The 18515-nt window shown below is 42.9% G+C and overlaps 1 protein-coding gene across 1 annotated transcript in view; it reads right to left on the minus strand.

Moving 5' to 3' along the window:
* Positions 1-3520: 3520 nt before the first annotated feature.
* IFFO1 (intermediate filament family orphan 1) overlaps positions 3521-18515 on the minus strand; it is a 33994-nt gene continuing 18999 nt past the window's right edge. The window contains exons 2-9 of the mRNA XM_073684890.1: positions 17139-17199; positions 10064-10159; positions 9137-9277; positions 8454-8620; positions 7958-8078; positions 5384-5479; positions 5173-5303; positions 3521-4546 (exon numbers count right to left, since the gene is read on the minus strand). Of these exons, the coding sequence (XP_073540991.1) occupies positions 4456-4546; positions 5173-5303; positions 5384-5479; positions 7958-8078; positions 8454-8620; positions 9137-9277; positions 10064-10159; positions 17139-17199 (904 nt within the window). The 3' untranslated portion in view covers positions 3521-4455. The remainder of the gene's footprint in view (positions 4547-5172; positions 5304-5383; positions 5480-7957; positions 8079-8453; positions 8621-9136; positions 9278-10063; positions 10160-17138; positions 17200-18515) is intronic.

The following is an 18515-nucleotide window of genomic DNA, read 5'->3' on the forward strand; positions in this document are numbered from 1 at the left end:
CTATACAGCCGCCCCATACTACCCAGTTTCCATACTGTGCCTGCTTATTTTCCCCTCATACTGTCCCCTACTCTTTTTCTCATCCATACTGTCCCTTTACACTCCCTCCACACTGTCTCCTCACACTTTTCTCCTCTATACTGTCCCCATAACATTTTTTCTCCCCATACTGTTCCCTCACACTGTTCTCTCCCCATACTGTCTCCTCAATTTCTCTACAAACTGTCCCCTCACACTTGTCTGACCCTATACTATCCCTTCACACATTTCTTCCCTCATACTGTCCCCTCAAATCTCCCCATATTGTCACCTCTGAAGATTCCAAACCCAATAAGACTCCTGTTCCTTTGGCTCCATTGGAGCGCTTGCCTTATAGCCATCCTCCTCCTCTGCTGCGCAGGAGCTGACCTGGACATGTTGCTGACGTTGCCCTGACCTGGAAGTGCTGGCAATCAGAGCTGCAATTGCACTTGCGGCTCAGAGAACGACTGATCCTACTACCATGGGGTGGCAAAAAGATGCCACCTAGGAGACACCTCGGAGCGCCACATTGGGCAGCCCAACGACGCCCCCTGCTGGCTGCACTGGTGCAAATGCCCTGCCTGCCCCTTCTGTACTTACACCCCTAGTCAAAGTAGAGTCGAATGGTCCCCATACTGTACATTAGATGGTCATCCAGTCTCACTAAAATCTGCAGGTTCAGCCAACATCAATCTAATGTGTTTGGGTAACAGAAGTCGCATACAATCCTACAACAAGTCTGTGTAACATCGAGAGGCAGTCTGTGGTATAGTAGACATAACATCCTGCCATGTCTTAAGTGTAGTTACATGTGCTCAAACAGTGGTCACCCAGACAGAAAGATACCAGGCAACCTGAGCTCACATAACTGGTAGAATACTGTAAGACCGGGACGGGGAACCTTTTTTCTGCCAAGAGCCATTTATGTATTCAGAAACTCAGTTGGGGCTGTACAAAATTATCACCTAATGTGATGGATGAGACTGCTTCTCTATGGTGTGGCTGGGATGTTAGGTGTTATGGATGCTGTTGCTACTTGCAACTGCTTTTTTTACAGATTTGTGTTGGTCTGGAGCGCAGTCGACGATTTTGCGATAAGTTTTACAAAGAACTCGCAGTACATTCTGAACACAGTTGTATATTACACTACATGTCTCCTCACAGTGGGAAATTCATCACTGCTTATGTAGCATTTAGGGAACTCAAGCAGTGAAGCTCTGCAGTATACATCACATAGGAGACACTGAGACTGCTGTATATACATCACATAGGAGACACTGAGACTGCTGTATATACATCACATAGGAGACACTGAGACTGCTGTATATACATCACAAGGAGACACTGAGACTGCAGTATATACATCACATAGGAGACACAGACTGCTGTATATACATCACATAGGAGACACTGAGACTGCTGTATATACATCACATAGGAGACACTGAGACTGCTGTATATACATCACAAGGAGACACTGAGACTGCAGTATATACATCACATAGGAGACACTGAGACTGCTGTATATACATCACATAGGAGACACTGAGACTGCAGTATATACATCACATAGGAGACACTGAGACTGCAGTATATACATCACATAGGAGACACTGAGACTGCTGTATATACATCACATAGGAGACACTGAGACTGCAGTATATACATCACATAGGAGACACTGAGACTGCAGTATATACATCACATAGGAGACACTGAGACTGCAGTATATACATCACATAGGAGACACTGAGACTGCTGTATATACATCACATAGGAGACACTGAGACTGCAGTATATACATCACATAGGAGACACAGACTGCTGTATATACATCACATAGGAGACACTGAGACTGCTGTATATACATCACATAGGAGACACTGAGACTGCTGTATATACATCACAAGGAGACACTGAGACTGCAGTATATACATCACATAGGAGACACTGAGACTGCTGTATATACATCACATAGGAGACACTGAGACTGCAGTATATACATCACATAGGAGACACTGAGACAGCTGTATATACATCACATAGGAGACACTGAGACAGCTGTATATACATCACATAGGAGACACTGAGACAGCTGTATATACATCACATAGGAGACACTGAGACAGCTGTATATACATCACATAGGAGACACTGAGACAGCTGTATATACATCACATAGGAGACACTGAGACAGCTGTATATACATCACATAGGAGACACATAGTGCTGTATATACATCACATAGGAGACACATAGTGCTGTATACACATCACATAGGAGACACTGAGACTTCTATACATTCATCACATAGGAGACACTGAGACTGATGTATATACATCACAAGGAGACACTGAGACTGCAGTATATACATCACATAGGAGACACTGAGACTGCAGTATATACATCACATAGGAGACACTGAGACTGCAGTATATACATCACATAGGAGACACTGAGACTGCAGTATATACATCACATAGGAGACACTGAGACTGCAGTATATACATCACATAGGAGACACTGAGACTGCAGTATATACATCACATAGGAGACACTGAGACTGCAGCATATACATCACATAGGAGACACTGAGACTGCAGCATATACATCACATAGGAGACACTGAGACTGCAGTATATACATCACATAGGAGACACTGAGACTGCAGTATATACATCACATAGGAGACACTGAGACTGCAGTATATACATCACATAGGAGACACTGAGACTGCAGTATATACATCACATTGGAGACACTGAGACTGCAGTATTCATCATATAGGAGACACTGAGACTCAGTATTTATCACATAGGAGACACTGAGATTGCAGTATTCATCACATAGGAGACACAAACTACTGTATACATCACATGGGTAACATCGAAACTGATGTATGTACCTGACATAGGAGACACTGAGATTGCAGTATTCATCACATAGCAGACAGAGACTACTGTATACATCACATGGGCGACATTGATACTGCTGTATATACATCACATAGAAGACACTGAAGCATATGTATCAAATAGGGGACACTGAATCTGCTGTATATTCAGATCATATAGGATGTACTGGGGGACTGGTGCATAAACATCACAAAGGAGACACTTGGGCTGAAGCATATACATCACATAAGACACCAGGGCTGGAGTATATACATCACATAGGAGAAACTAGGGTATATACATACATTACATATGAGACGCTGGGGCTGCAGTATACACATCAGATGGGAGAAGCTGGGGCTGCATCCTATACATCAAATGAGAAATGTTGGGGCTGGAGCATCTACATCACAAAGGAGACACTGGGGTGGAGCATATACATCATAAAGGAGACCCTGGGGCTGCAGCATATACATCACATGGGAGACGCTGGATTTTGCGCAGTTTAGTACAACACTTTGGGAATCTTCAGTTCTCAAAAGTAGCCAAGAATGATTTAGCTCGGCCTATGGGGTGATCACCACATAAGAAATGAACACACTGGATTTAATTACATCTTTTATTCATCCATGAACATACATGACGTTCCTCACACATCATCTCATGGCACTTCCATCACCTCGCTATCACATGTTAGTGCCCGGCCCTAACCTCATCACTCATCCATTGTCATCATTGGTTTATAATATACGTAACCCGGGGTCCATATATCTGACTTTACATCTTATATCGCCCTTCCAGAGGGGCTATGGCCTTATAATATAGATTTTTATTTAAAAAATAGTGATCCATCAAGACTTTCTTACGATATAGATCTGTATTTATAGCGATGATTATGTACAGAATTTATATAGAGAGCTCTGTGACCGTATATATAGCGGATCTATATACACATGCTGAATGTACATTACATCTGTACACATGTACGATGGTTCCCATAAAGCCTATAAAACCCTCCTCCTGATATATGTGAACCCCAATCACAGCATATATATATATACATGAGATGGACACAGGGTTTATCAAAGACCTTACGGCTTCTATAGAAATGTTACTCTATAAGTAGCCTGGAGTGCATTGCACTTCTATATGTTCCCAACATCAGTCTACTATATACAGATTACCTTCAGGCGTAGGACGGCGATGTATAATCACCTGTACATTCCCAGTATTCGTCCCAGGAGACTATAGAAAATTCATGCCTAGTACTCACCTATAGAGACGCTATCTACAGACTGTATAGCAGCTATACTCAACCAGCATCGGATAAAGTATCACACCTATATATAGACCCAGCAGCATTGCACCCCCAAAACATGGGGTATGACCAGTATTGCACCCTTTATACACCCAGAGTCTGACTAGCATTTTGTAAGATTGCGCCCCCTATGTACCGAGCCAGTTAGGTAACATATATACATCCAGAGTCATATTTCCCGAGGCAGTGGTGGCAGGTGTGGGACGGCAGGCAGGTCATATATCATCTGGCCGAGCTGTCTGAAGATGCAGCGTCACGATCTGAGTCTTCAGGGTCTTCGTTACAGACGGATTCACTACTGGGGGGTGGAGACCTGATGAAGAGAATAAATAATACATAGAGTGCTCCAGGTGACCAGAATAAGCTCATGTGTCTCTCTGAGGACCCTACTTGACTTGTATCCTGCATCTTACTCCAGTTTTTTCCTCTGCAGTACACATTTCTAATTTTCAGTTGCCTCTGGGCTAGTGGATGAAGGCTAGCTGCTAAGAAGTCTCCCCATATACAGAACGCACAGACATGAGGAGTTCCTGCTCACCTGTTTATATGCAGCACATGCTCAGAAGTAACAGCAATATGAAGGGCACTATACAACACTGTTGAGCAGTGTAGCTGTGACTGCAGCTCTGAGGTGAGATAAACACTTTCTAGAAAGCTGCAGCAGCATAGATGACTATATACAGCAGTACTTAGCAGTGTAGCTGTGATTCCAGTAATGGGGTGAGAGAAACACTTACTAAAAATAAACTGCAGCAAAGAGGAAATTATACAGCAGTACTGAGCAGTGCAGCCGTGAATCCAGTCCCAGGGTGAGATCATACACTAATGAAGTGATCATAAGAACACTTCTTCAACGTGCTGCACAGGCTTCTGGAAGTCAAATCCCTTACTCCTGGGGGAAGGGGAAAACAGACCCTAATGAATGTGGGCAGCCCTCACCTCTCCTCTGACTGGGTGATTAATCTCCGACACGTCTCCATCTGTACGTCCAGTCCTCTCTTCATGCTGCACATTTCCATGTATTCATGAAGATGACGGGTCATGTCGTCTTTAGCCGTTGCCAGTTCCAGCTGGTAAAAAAGGATGAGCTTCATCTACAAGCCCCATGATCACCGCTAGGTCTCCCTCCGAGCTTCTGCACCCATCTTACCTCTATCTGGCCTATGGTCTCCTGATATTCCTTCTCTCGACTCTTGAAGAGAGACTCCGTGTCCTTTATGACCTCTTCTAGACTATCGTCCTGGGTCTGAAGAAGAAAATACTTAGTTGACACATTTGTCTTCAAAACTGGTCCCATATGCCAGTGGACATGGTCCTGAATTTTCAGTGGATGCCAACAAGAGCCTCCCTCTCAGAGGGCTTCATTAGTGTAGATTTTGGCCTAAAACTTGACGTATTTTCCAGAAATAGTGCCACCCTTATGTTTTATCAATTAACAAGATCCAAATTGAATGAACAAAAGAGAATTCTAAATCTCATCGATATTTGGTGACCGCACTTTGCCTTCATCAGTTCTTTTAGGTTACACTTGAACAAAGTCAGGGATTTTGTAGGATTATAGTTGAGTGTTCGTATAACCAATTACACAGGTGATAACGATCATCATTTTCATATGTAGGTTGAAACAGTCATTAAATGAATCAGAAAAAGCTCTGTAGGAGGCTTGAAACTGGGTGAGGAGCAGACAAAGTTTTCTACAAAGGTGAGGTTGTGGAAGACAGCTCCATGTCACCGGTCATACATCATGGCACGAAAGAGCACAGCAACAAGATCCAAGGTAGTTATACTGCATCAGCAAGGTCTCTCCCAGGAAAAGATTTCACAGCAGACTGGGGTTTCAGGATGTGCTGTTCAAGTTATTTTGAGGAAGCACAAGAAAAAGGCAACGTTTAGGACTGTAGATGCAGTGGTCAGCCGAGGAATCTTAGTGCAGCAGATGACAGGCACATCATGTTACTTCCCTTCTAAATCAGAAGATGTCTAGCAGTGCCATCAGCTTAGAACTGGCATCAGCAATCTACTGTTTGGAGTAGACTGTCCAGAAGTGGTCTTCATGGAAGAATTGCCACCAAAACCCAAACCTTCTACATGAAAACAAGGCAAATTGATTCAATTATGCACAAAAACATATGAACCGAGCTGCAGAAAAATAACATCAGGTGCTCTGGACTGAGGAGTCAAAATCTGAAATATTCGATTGTAACAGGAGCAGATTGTTCCCAAAGGGCTGGAGAGTGGCACAATAACGCAGGTCTGCAGGAACATTGAAGCATGGTGGAGGCTCCTGTAGGTTTGGGGCTGCATTTCAGCAAAGAGCGTGAGGGATTTGGTCACGATTAATGGTGTCTTCAATGCTCAGAAATCCAGGCAGATACTTATACATCTTGTAATACCATCAGGGAGGCATTTAATTGGCTCCAAATTAATTCTGCAGCCAGGCAACGACCCCCAACATCTAGCCAACGTTATTAAGAACAAGAAGTCCTGGGGGTGATGATCCGGCCCCCACAGATCCTTGATCTCACTTCATCCAGTCTGTCTGGGATCACATGAAGAGACAAAAGAATCTACACAAGCCTCACACACAAAAGATCTGGGGTCAGTTCTCCAAGATGTTTGGAACAACCTCCTGCCGAGATCCTTCATAACCTGTGTACAAGTGATGAGAAGAAGTGATGGAGGTGACGGATGGTCAATAGATGCTGATGATGGAGGCAACGTGCGGTCACCAGATACTGATGATGGAGATGATGGGCGGTCACCAGATACTGATGATGGAGGTGACGGGCGGTCACCAGATACTGATAATGGAGGCGACAGGCGGTCACCAAATACTGATGATGGAGGCGACGGGCGGTCACCAGATACTGATGATGGAGGCGACGGGCGGTCACCAGATACTGATGATGGAGGCGACGGGCGGTCACCAGATACTGATGATGGAGGCGACGGGCGGTCACCAGATACTGATGATGGAGGCGACGGGCAGTCACCAGATACTGATGATGGAGGCGACGGGCGGTTACCAGATACTGATGATGGAGGCGACAGGCGGTCACCAGATAGTGATGCTGGAGGCGACGGGCGGTCACCAGATACTGATGATGGAGGTGACGGGCCGTTACCAGATACTGATGATGGAAGTGGCAGGTGGCCACCAGATACTGATGATGGAAGGAACAGGCGGTCACCAGATACTGATGATAGAGGTGACGGGCCGTTACCAGATACTGATGATGGAGATGATGGTCGGCCACCAGATACTGATGATGGAAGCGATGGGCAGTCATCAGATACTGATGATAGAGGTGACGGGCCGTCACCAGATACTGATGATGGAGGTGACGGGCCGTTACCAGATACTGATGATGGAAGTGGCAGGTAGCCACCAGATACTGATGATGGAGGCGATGGGCAGTCATCAGATACTGATGATAGAGGTGACGGGCGGTCACCAGATACTGATGATGGAGGCGATGGGAGGTCACCAAATATTGATAGGATTTAGATTTCTCCTTTGTTCATTCACTTTGCATTTTGTTTGAATTTCTAGTTGTGAAAAGCAAAAATTCTGCCACAATCGGCACTGTTACCCCATTAGTGATAATATTGGGGTGTTCTTTGTGATCCCTGTCATTGTGGTCAGCGCTGGATGCACTCACGTGTCTCTGGTGATTATGTAAAAGTCATCTTAAGTTATTCTTCCCCCTTCTGGAACAATTACCTCTCCTTGGTTGTCGACACCAGACATTGCGTACCCGGAAAAGTCCTCCCATAATAGCAAAGTTTCCTCCGTCTCCTCCCAAGCAAGACTGTCGCAGTCATCCTCGAAATCATAGTCCCGCCTGCCGAAGGAAGGGTGTTAACTCCGAGGGGCTGAGGAAAACGCTCATACATCTTATACATATGTTACATCTGCCATTTCAGTTAGTTGCTTCTTAAATTTATCAGAATTATTTGTGCTTGCAGTACCACTTTCCACCACTCCAAGTTCCAAATAGTCTCTATAGAGCTAACGCAACAACGCCCCCCTCCTCGACTACTGAAATCACTAAATGCAATTGAAAAAACTCTAGTCCTTCAGTAGTTGCAAAACTACAACTCCCATTGAACGCTAAATAATGCATGGATGCTGGTAATTGTAGTTTTGCAACTTTTGGAAAACAGCAGTTTTATAGTAACATCCTGTGTGATTATACTGGTAAAAGTGAAGGTCGTACAGCTGGTTGAGCATCTTCTGCATCTCCTCGTTGATGCTCAGCGCTGTACTCTCATCTTCCTCGCCCCCTCTTGCGCTCTCACTGTCGCACACAGACGAGTCATCATCACCCGCTGGTTTTCTCTCTTTTCTTCTTCCCAAAACCTTCATAGGAGAGAGGTGGACAGTCTGGAAAAAAATGGAATAAGACAAGTTCTATAAAACGTACAAGTCCTATATACCTACCGACATTTAAGAATGGCTCTCAGTACAATTCTGCCAGCAGTGCAGACTATTAAATATAATAGGGACTTTAAAAATGGCCATAAAAGCAAATAATACAATTCTTGCTTCCTGCAGTGGCCACTAGGAGGAGCTCACTGAATACAGATTCATACAGCTCCCTATGAAGTCAATGGGGGCACTATGAATACATGAGCACCCTCTAGTGGTGGTTGCCATCAATCTTTTAAGGAGATTAATGTAACTTTTATCCACAGCAACAGGTTACATCTGGCATTGATGACCTTATCGTTTACCAGACGGGGGCGCCGCCATTTTTCTAATAATATTTCAATGATTTGACATAATTTAGAAAATGTATAGAGTCTTTCATTGGGGGACACGGCATGGTTTCCTGTGCCCCCCGACGAAGGCAATGACATAGGGATTTTACGGTAGGTACCAAAAATCCTCTTTTCTGACCTGCAGCATGTTGATCATATCCTCGCAGCTGCGCTGTTGAGCCACGTCACACAGTTTGGCAGTGATGTCGATGCGCCGGCAGATGTCCATATCTACTCGCATGGCTTTCTCCTGTATCTTGGTGTCTAGGTCCGTCATGTTCTGGGGCAGAGGATGGAAAATATTTCCATTAATTTAGATAGAATTATCAATCAGGTCTTCGCCAAATCTCTATGGAAACCATCAACAAGGTGCTTTTGACGGATCTCTTATTCTTAGTATGTGTGTCCTACCATCACTGGTCGAAAAGTCTTAATTCCTTCCATCATCTTCTCCTGTAGCTCAAAGTGATTATTAGGTTGTTATATGGTAAGATGTTCCAGATAATTGTGCTGTCGGGTAAAGTCGGGCTGCCCCAGATATTTACCTAGCATAGCAGCAGTCAGCCTACTTACTGACGGTTTCCTTTATCTTGAAAAAATATTTTTTATACGTTTTCATTGTAAAGGAAAATACAAACAAAAAATAGAAAAGGAAGGTACATCCAGCACTGGATCCACATAAAAAATTCTTCTTTATTGCAAATCCATACGAAACTCCAGACAGAGTAATCGCATACGGGTTTCAGACAATTACGTCCTTAGTCATTGGATACATGGATGCAATGACTAAGGACGTAACTGTCTGAAACGCGTATGCGATTACTCTGCCTGGAGTTTTGTGCTGGATGTACCTTCCTTTTCTCTTCATTGTTCCTTGCTATACTACAAGACGTCTGTGCAGAGGAGATCCTCAGTCCATGGGTGAGCTGAATACCAGGTTACCGTAAGGTTTCCTATGACTTTCATAGAAACAAAAAAGCCCCCATAAAAAATATAAAAAAAATACATTTTACATGTATGCCTGATATATAATATAAAATATTTGACGATAAAACCAGATACTCACGTTGCTCATTAATCCCTTGAAGACAACTAGTTCCGCTTTGAGCTGCTTGACCTTCATCGCCAGTTCTTCCTGGTAAAGTGCTGACTCCTGAGCCTCCTGTGTAAGGAGAGTAGATGTGATTGCAAAATAGACAGATACACCCATAGTGGATAATAAAACATCTAAATAATTTCCATCCGCATCCGTAGATCATCCTAACATATATTTGGAGATATTTTTTTTTATGTTATTAGTTTTAATTGTAAAATACACGGACATGTAAAAGTAAAATAAAGTTTTACTTTTAGAAATATGCAGTACCGGTAATGACCACCATGTGGCAGGACTGAGCCTTTTATTGGAATGATATGATAGCCTTGTACAGGTCATATTTGCTCCTATATACGCTCTTAACCCCTTCATGACCAGGCATTTTTTTTGTATTTGTGTTTGATTTATTTTTTTCCTTCCCTACTTAGAAGAGTCAGAACTTTTTTAAACTTTTTCCACCTTTATCGTTGCCCATAATCTGTACAAATCCATTGAGAACGAAAGTGAAATCAATTTTAGGTGAAAAATAAAAATCTAAAAAACTAAAATAATGTGCTTAAATAAGTGTGAACACCTTCTTATAATTGGGGATGTGATTGTGCTCAGAATTTTTTCCACCTTTGACGTCACCCATAATCTGTACAATTCAATTGAAGATTAATAACAAATATTTTTTGGTGGAAGAAGAAAAATAAAGAAGTAAAATAATGTGGTTGCATCAATCTGCACCCCCTTAAACTAATACTATTTTTTGAAGTCTCCTTGGTGATCTTTGCCCCTTCTTACTTGCAGTAGCTCCATATCTGTTAAGATTGTGATGGTATTTCTTATGTACAGCACCCTCTTCAGGTCACAGACAGATTCTCATCTGGATTCAGGTCTGGGCTTGGGCTGGGCCATTACAAAATGGTGACCTTTTTTGGAGAAGCCTTTCTTTTGTTGATTTTGAGGTCGCTTAGGGTCGTTGTTGTGCTGGAATGTGAAATTCCTCTTCATCTGCAGCTTTTTAGCAGATGCCTAAAGTTACAAAAAGTACGTATTTAGAACTGTTCATTATCCCCTTCATCTTGACTAAAGCTCCAGTTCCAGATGCTGAAAATCAGCCTCAAAAGCACAATGCTGCCTTCACTATGCCTCACTGTGGGTATGGAGATCTTCTGGCGATGCTCAGTGTCGGCTTTGCACCTTTTGGAATTAGGACCAAAAAGTTCCACCTTGTTCTCATTAGACATACCACATTTCCCACATAATTTTGGCAGACTTGATGTAGGTTTTGGTAAACAAAAGCCAGGCTTGGATGTTTTTCTTTGTAAGAAAAAGCTTCCGTCGTGACCCGAACCCCACAGGCTGGACATATGGAGAATATGAGATATTGTTATCACATGCAGAACACAACCAGTACTTGTCAGAAATTCCAGCAGCTCCTTTAATGTTGCTGTCGGCCTCTTTGCAGCCTAACAAGCCAACTTTCTTCTTGTCTTTTCATCAATTAGGGACGTCCAGTTCTAGGTAATGTTACGGTTGTGGCAAACTTTAGCCACTTCTTGATAACGTGTTCACAATGTCCATGGTAGATCCAATACCTTGGAAATGTTTTCGCACCCTTCCCCTGACTGATAACTCACAACAATGATATCCCTTTGCTGTGTTGTAAGCTGTTTATGGACCATGGCTTTTGCTGTAAAATGCAACTAAGAAAATCCTTCTAGAAGAGAGAAACTTTCTCTGGGGTTAATCAGAATCCCTGTAAATGACAGCGGGAGTGCGCTGACTATTACGTAACATGAGGGTAAATGTGATTGGCTGATTCTGAACACAACCACATCCACAGCTATAAAAGGGTGTTCACACTTATGCAACCACATTATTTTAGTTCTGTATTTTTCTTTTTGTCCCTCAAAATGATTTCAGTTTGTTTCTCAATGGATTCGCACAGATTATTGACGACATTAAATGTGATGAAAGTTCTGAAATGTTTCATCTTGGTAGGATTTATTTTTACATGACAAAAAACTGGCATTTTAACAGGGGTGTGTAGACTTTTTATATCCACTGTATATCTGGAGTGGAATCTGTCTTAGGACTGTCTTGGAAACGGTTTGGATCAAAATCAGCATCTACCGTACATCAATATCTACCTCCTCCCCTGAATGATCTGAGTATATATGTATTTGGTCATTTCAGTCCTGATAAGGAGACATGAGATTCTCATAAAGTTGTCCACCTTTACTTTCCCGATCCCTTTAGGCATCTTTACCAAAGGGATAAAAAAAAAACAAAAAAAAAAAAACGCTGGAGTGGTAGTTTAACCCCTTAAGGGTCGGGGCGATTTTTGGATTTTGCACTTTTGTTTTTTTCTTCCCTTAGTCCAAGAGCCATAACTTTTTTATTTTTCCGTCCCCATAGCCTTATGAGGGCTTGTTTTTTGCAGGACGAGTTGTTCTTTTGAATGACACCATACATTTTATCTGGTCATTTACTGGAAAGTGGGAAAAAAATTTAAGTGCGGCAAAATAGCAAATAAAGCGCAATATGATTCTACAGGTCAGCATGATGACGCAGATACCAAACATGTATAGTTTTTGTTTTATTTAAGTGGTGAAAATAAATGTAGAAATTAAAAAAAAAAAAAAGATTTTTTGCTTGTGTCGCCATTTTCCGAGAGCCGTAACGTTTTAAATTTTCGTGATATGGGACTGTGTGAGGGCTTGTATTTTGCACCCTGAGCCGGTCATTTTCTGGGGTAGGTACAATGTTCTGACCACCTCTTGTTACGTTTTTTTGTTTTGTTCAGCGGCTGAAAAAAAAAAGAAGGAATTTTGGCGTTTTGATTTTAATTCTCGTTGTACCGTTTACCAATCGGATTAATTTATTTAGATCTGATTTTTAGGAACGCAATAATACCAAATATTTGTATTTTTTTAGTGGAGGAATGGAGGAAAAGGAGGGTGATATTTCATACATTTCAAAACATTCTTTTTTAAATTTTTCACTGTATTTGTTAGTCCCCTTAGGGGACTTGAAGCTGCGATCTTCTGATCACCTTTTTTATTTACAACTATGTCATAATATTGCAGTATATAGCAAAAATTGCGCTCTCCTATGAATGCTAGCTACGGGCTGGCTTTCACAGGAATACTGTCATGACAGGCATAGGGGTCTTCAGCAGACCCCTGGCCATCATGGCGCGCTGTAGATGCCACTCTCATAGATTGACAACCTCATTTGATAACAGCCATGGGTAGGGTATCTATCCCAGCTCCTCCTCTGATTTATGGCCAAAGACCACATCAAAGTGCAGGGAAACAAAAAGCCTGTAAAATAATAATAAGAATAATCTTTATATAGCGCCAACATATACCACAGCACTTTACAATTCAGAGGTTCATATACAACAGTCATAAGTAACATAGCTAAAGATAATACAATAATTAAAGCAAAAATAATGACGACCCTGCTCGTAAGAGCTTACAATCTACAATGAGGTGGGGGTGACATAAAGTACAATGGCTTATCTACAATGAAGGTTCAGCCATCTTGAGGGGATGAGGGATAGATAAAGGCTGCATGAGCTCGTCACCAGCCAGTATTTGTAGTGTTTTTGGGTGCGGTGGAGTTTGGTGGAAACTTATGTTTGGAGAAATAAGGGATGGGCTATAAAAATATAAAAGGACTTTGATTAGGGAACGTGATAGGCCACCCTAAACAGATGTGTTTTTAGGGAGCGCCTAAAACTGTGTAAGTTGTGGTTCGTCCTAATTTCTTGGGGTAGAGCATTCCAAAGAATAGGTGCAGCTTGGAAGAAGTCTTGCAGCTGGGAGTGGGAGGTAAGGATTAGGGTGGATGTTAGTCGAAAATCGCCTGCGGAGCGTAGAGAACGGGTAGGCAGATAAACAGAAATGAGGGAGGAGATGTAGGGGGGTGCCGCACTGTGGAGGGCTTTGTGGGTGAGAACAAGCTATTTAAATTGGATCCTATAATGTATGGGCAGCCAGTGCAATGACTGGCACAGAGCAGACGCGTCCGAGTAACGATTAGCCAGATAGATGACCCTGGCTGCAGCATTAAGGATGGACTGGAGGGGGGAAAGTCGAGTGAGGGGGAAGTCAATTAATAGAGAGTTACAGTAGTCAAGGTGGGAGTGGATCAGGGCAACAGTGAGGGTTTTTGCTGTTTCCAAGGTGAGAAAGGGGCGGATTCTAGAGATGTTCTTCAGGTGCAAGCGACAAGAGCGGGCAAGAGATTGTATATGAAAGGTGAAGGAAAGATGGGTGTCAAACACAACACCCAGACAGCGCGCCTGCTGGCTCGGTGTTATTGTGGTGCCACACAAGGAGAGGGAGATGTCAGTTTTAGGGAGGTGAGTAGAGGGTGGGAGCAGAAGAAGTTCAGTTTTGGAAAGGTTGAGTTTCAGATAGAGAGCAGACATGATGTTAGAAACTGCGGCCAGACAGTCACTGGTGTTCTGTAGTATAGTGGGGGTAAGGTCAGGGGATGACGTGTATAGTTGTGTGTCATAAGCATAAAGATGGTACTGAAAGCCAAATTTGCAGATGATCTGTCTAACTGGGGCAGTGTAGAGAGAGAAGAGGGCCAAGGACTGAACCCTGAGGAACCCCAATAGTGAGAGGAAGGGGGGAAGAAGTGGAGCCAGCGAACGATACACTGAAAGAGTGGTCAGATAGGTAGGAGAGAGCAGTGTCCTTTATGCCGATTGAGTGGAGCATAGAGAGTAGGAGATGGTGGTCAACGGTGTCGAAAGCTGCAGAGAGGTCAAGAAGAATGAGCAGAGAGTAGTCACCGTTACGTTTTGCTGTCAGAAGGTCATTGGTTACTTTGATGAGTGCAGTTTCTGTAGAATGTAGGGGATGGAAGCCGGACTGTGATGGGTTTAGAAGAGAGTGAATGGAGAGGTAACGGGTAAGTCGGGAGTAGACCAGGTGCTCCAAGAGTTTAGAGATGAAGGGGAGATTGGAGACTGGTCTGTAGTTGTTTGTGCAGGAAGGGTCAAGAGAGGGCTTTTTTAATAATGGAGTAATGATGGAGTATTTGAAGGAGGAGGGGAAGATACCAGAAGAGAGGGAGAGGTTGAAGATTTTAGTTAGGCGGGTAGTGATAACTGGAGAGAGACTGAAGTAAGTGTGAGGGAATGGGGTCAGTGGTGCATGTAGTGGGATGAGAAGAAGAGAGGAGCCTGGAGACTTCTTCTGTGACTGGGTCAAATGTGGAGAGTGATCCAGAGGGGATGTGGGGAGGGATGGGAGTCATGGCACTTGGTGGCTGGGAGCTGATTTCCTGACTGATGTTCTCTATTTTCTCTGTGAAGTAGTAGGTCAGGTCCTCAGCACAAATGTCCATGATAGGGGCCTGCGCCGTGGGACTGAGGAGGGAGTGAAATGTGTCAAAGAGTTTTTTGGGTTGTGGGATAGTGAGGAGATCAGGGTGGTGAAGTAGGACTGTTTGGCGAGGAGAAGGGCAGAGTTATAGGTTTTTAACATGCAAATTGCCTCTTCAGAGAAAAAGAGGGCTTGAACTCTATAGCGCCTCCTATTCGAAGCAGCAATCCTACAAGTCACAATATAAATTTATAGTGGATAAAGTTTTCTAGTGTGTGAGTTTTCCTCCATAAGCGTTAGGCACTCGTAAAGCATCGCTGGAGAAATCGGGTTTTGGTGTGAGCCAGGGCTGTTTTACTCTGTGTTTAGAGGTTCTGAGGATGAGGGGCGCTACTTGGTCCAGGGTGCTTCTGAGAGTGTCATTGTAGTGATTTACAGCCAGATGAGGACAGGAAAAAGAGGAGATTGGGGACAGTGATGGGTGAAGGGAGTCTGTAAGTGTATGAGGATTAGTGGCTTGTAGATTTCAGAATGTGTGATAGGTAGGAGTGTGCTGGGTGGGCGAGGATCTTGTGGTCAGAGAGGGGAAGAGGTGAGTTATCTAGGTAGGGGATTGAACAAAGCCGGACAAAGACCAGATCAAGGGTGTTTCCGCCTTTGCGTGTCTCAGAGGTTGAAAGCTGTGAGAGGCCAAGAGAAGTGGCTAGAGATAGAAGCTGCGATGCAGATGGGGAGGTGGGGCTGTTTATGGGGATGTTGAAGTCTCCCTGGATAAAGGTTGGTAATTCTGAGGACATGAATTGCGGCAGCCAGGCAGAAAAATGGTCAAGGAACTGGGTGGGTGAGCCTGGGGGACGGTATACAACCGCTACTCTGAGGGAGAGGGGATGGAAGAGCCTGATGGTGCGGATCTCAAAAGAAGGGAATGAGAGTGATGGTACTGGGGAGATGACCTGGAAAGAGCATTGTGGGGACAGGAGTAAGCCGACTCCACCACCCAGTCTGTTCGTAGGTCTCGGGGAATGGGAAAAATGCAAGCCGCCATGAGAAATAGCAGCAGGTGAGACAGTGTCAGAATCCTGAATCCAGGTTTCAGTGAGGGCCAGCAGATTGAGAGAGTTGGCCAAAAGAGAAACGATGCAAGATTGAGAGAGTTGGTAAAAGCCAAAAGGTGCAAAATCATTAATGAAACCTAATTGCAAAAATAATATTTAGCTTCAAATCTATACATACATGACCTGATAACAGGGATGTTGGGAAGTGGAGCTCGGTGGTGACCGCAGTGAGGGAGGAAGTAGCTAACTTCTCCTCCAACATGCTTTTTTTTTTAGTATGGATGTGAATCCATTCAGTAATTTATTTGAGTCTGTGGAAAAAGCTTTGGCAGAACCTGAGGCCTCGAGGCCATGGACGTCCTGACCGCCACATATCTAGGTCACATCAGATCTAATTAGTATGCCTAGCAGAACATATGCTAATCTCATCCATGCGTGAGGGACGGTCTACAGCGCCATATATTTTAATGTACATATAAAGAGATCTTTGTACCGCATAAAGTGTGACATTACCTAACCTCCCGTAACACCGTATAAAGCAGATGTGACCCCAATATCTGCCTCCCCCCATGTCACATTCACAGAGATCTGGGAAGCTGAGATGTGACGGGCTGTTTGGATGCTAGGATGATATAATGGAAGGGATTGTCTCACCTCATCCAGCTCGTTCACCCTCTGCTGCAGCTGAACGCGAGCCGTGTACTCCTCCTCCCATCTGCAAGAGAAAGATACTGGAAAATCAAGAGGAGCGTGCAATCAGGAGCAATTATTAGTATTTTCATATTCAGCTCCAATTACTGTATAGATTTGTGGTCCTGATGGGTAACCTTTAAATGATAAGACTCTGTCTACCTGCAGCCACCACTAGAGGGAGCTCAGGAGTTTACTGTATACAGTGGTGTTATATAGCATGCAGAGTGCTCCCCCTAGAGGTGGCTATAATAATAGCTAATCCGATATAAGAGAATAATAAATGTGTGGTTAGAAATACAAAAAAACAGCAGGATTCAGATGTCAGCTTTTCACATCTGATAAAAAAAATAATTCACCAAGGAAAAAATCACAGAAATATCCTTTGTGATAAGGTTCAGCAATAGGGGGTCATGTATTATTGCTTTTACAACATTTATTTGGAGTAAAATGTAATATTTTGTGATTTTTTTTTTATGTTCAACAAAATTCATGTAATCTTGTGCCTTATTTCCTTTTATTATTTTATTTTTTTTTCAAATTTAGACAAAGTTAGCATTCCAGATGTTTTTTAAGATGGATTTATCAGTTCACTTCTGACTTTTTAAAAAGTTGCAAAATCACTCCAGTAGAGGGTGGCGTAAAAACTAGAGTGATGGTTCTAGATGAAGTGTTTTGTATGAAGATGCGCTAAATTTAACAGGCATCATGGGATATTTTGTAAATTTGGTGCAAAAAACAATTAATTCAAACTTATATGTAACTAAAAAAAAGGTACTTTAAAAATGCCCCAATGTCTGGGAGTGCCGTGCAATAATTTAATGAGTAGTTTGAAAACTGACGTGTCATTACTGTCCCTTCCCTCATTTCTATACTCTTTAATATTATGTAAAAAAAAGCATTGATAAAAAGAAATACCTTTGATAATACATGACCCTTAATGTGTCTAGTTTAGGGCATTAAAGTGTATCTGTGAGCAAGGTTTTCACATATAACTTCCATGTTCACTTTATCTATCTATCTTTCCAAAATTTAGATGATCTTCTTGTGAAGCTGTTCTTTTGGCGATTTGGAGGTCGCTTAGGGTCGTTGTCATGCTGAAGAATAAAATTCCTCTTCATCTCTAGCTATTTAGTAGAGTCCGAATGGTTGTAATGCACATTGGACCCTCTACCTTGACTAAAATCCCAGCTTTCAAAAAACAGCCACAAAGTACCAAATGTTGCCTCCACCATGCAGCACTATTGGCATGGTGTTATTTTTGGCGCACCATTGGCTTTCACCAAACATACCTTCTGGAATTATGGACAAAAAGTTCAACCCTGTTCTCATCAGACATAA

Source organism: Phyllobates terribilis, unplaced genomic scaffold, assembly GCF_046119375.1.
Source record: "Phyllobates terribilis strain yellow unplaced genomic scaffold, ASM4611937v1 Scaffold_5__5_contigs__length_657084704, whole genome shotgun sequence".
In the NCBI taxonomy this organism is placed as follows: domain Eukaryota; kingdom Metazoa; phylum Chordata; class Amphibia; order Anura; family Dendrobatidae; genus Phyllobates; species Phyllobates terribilis.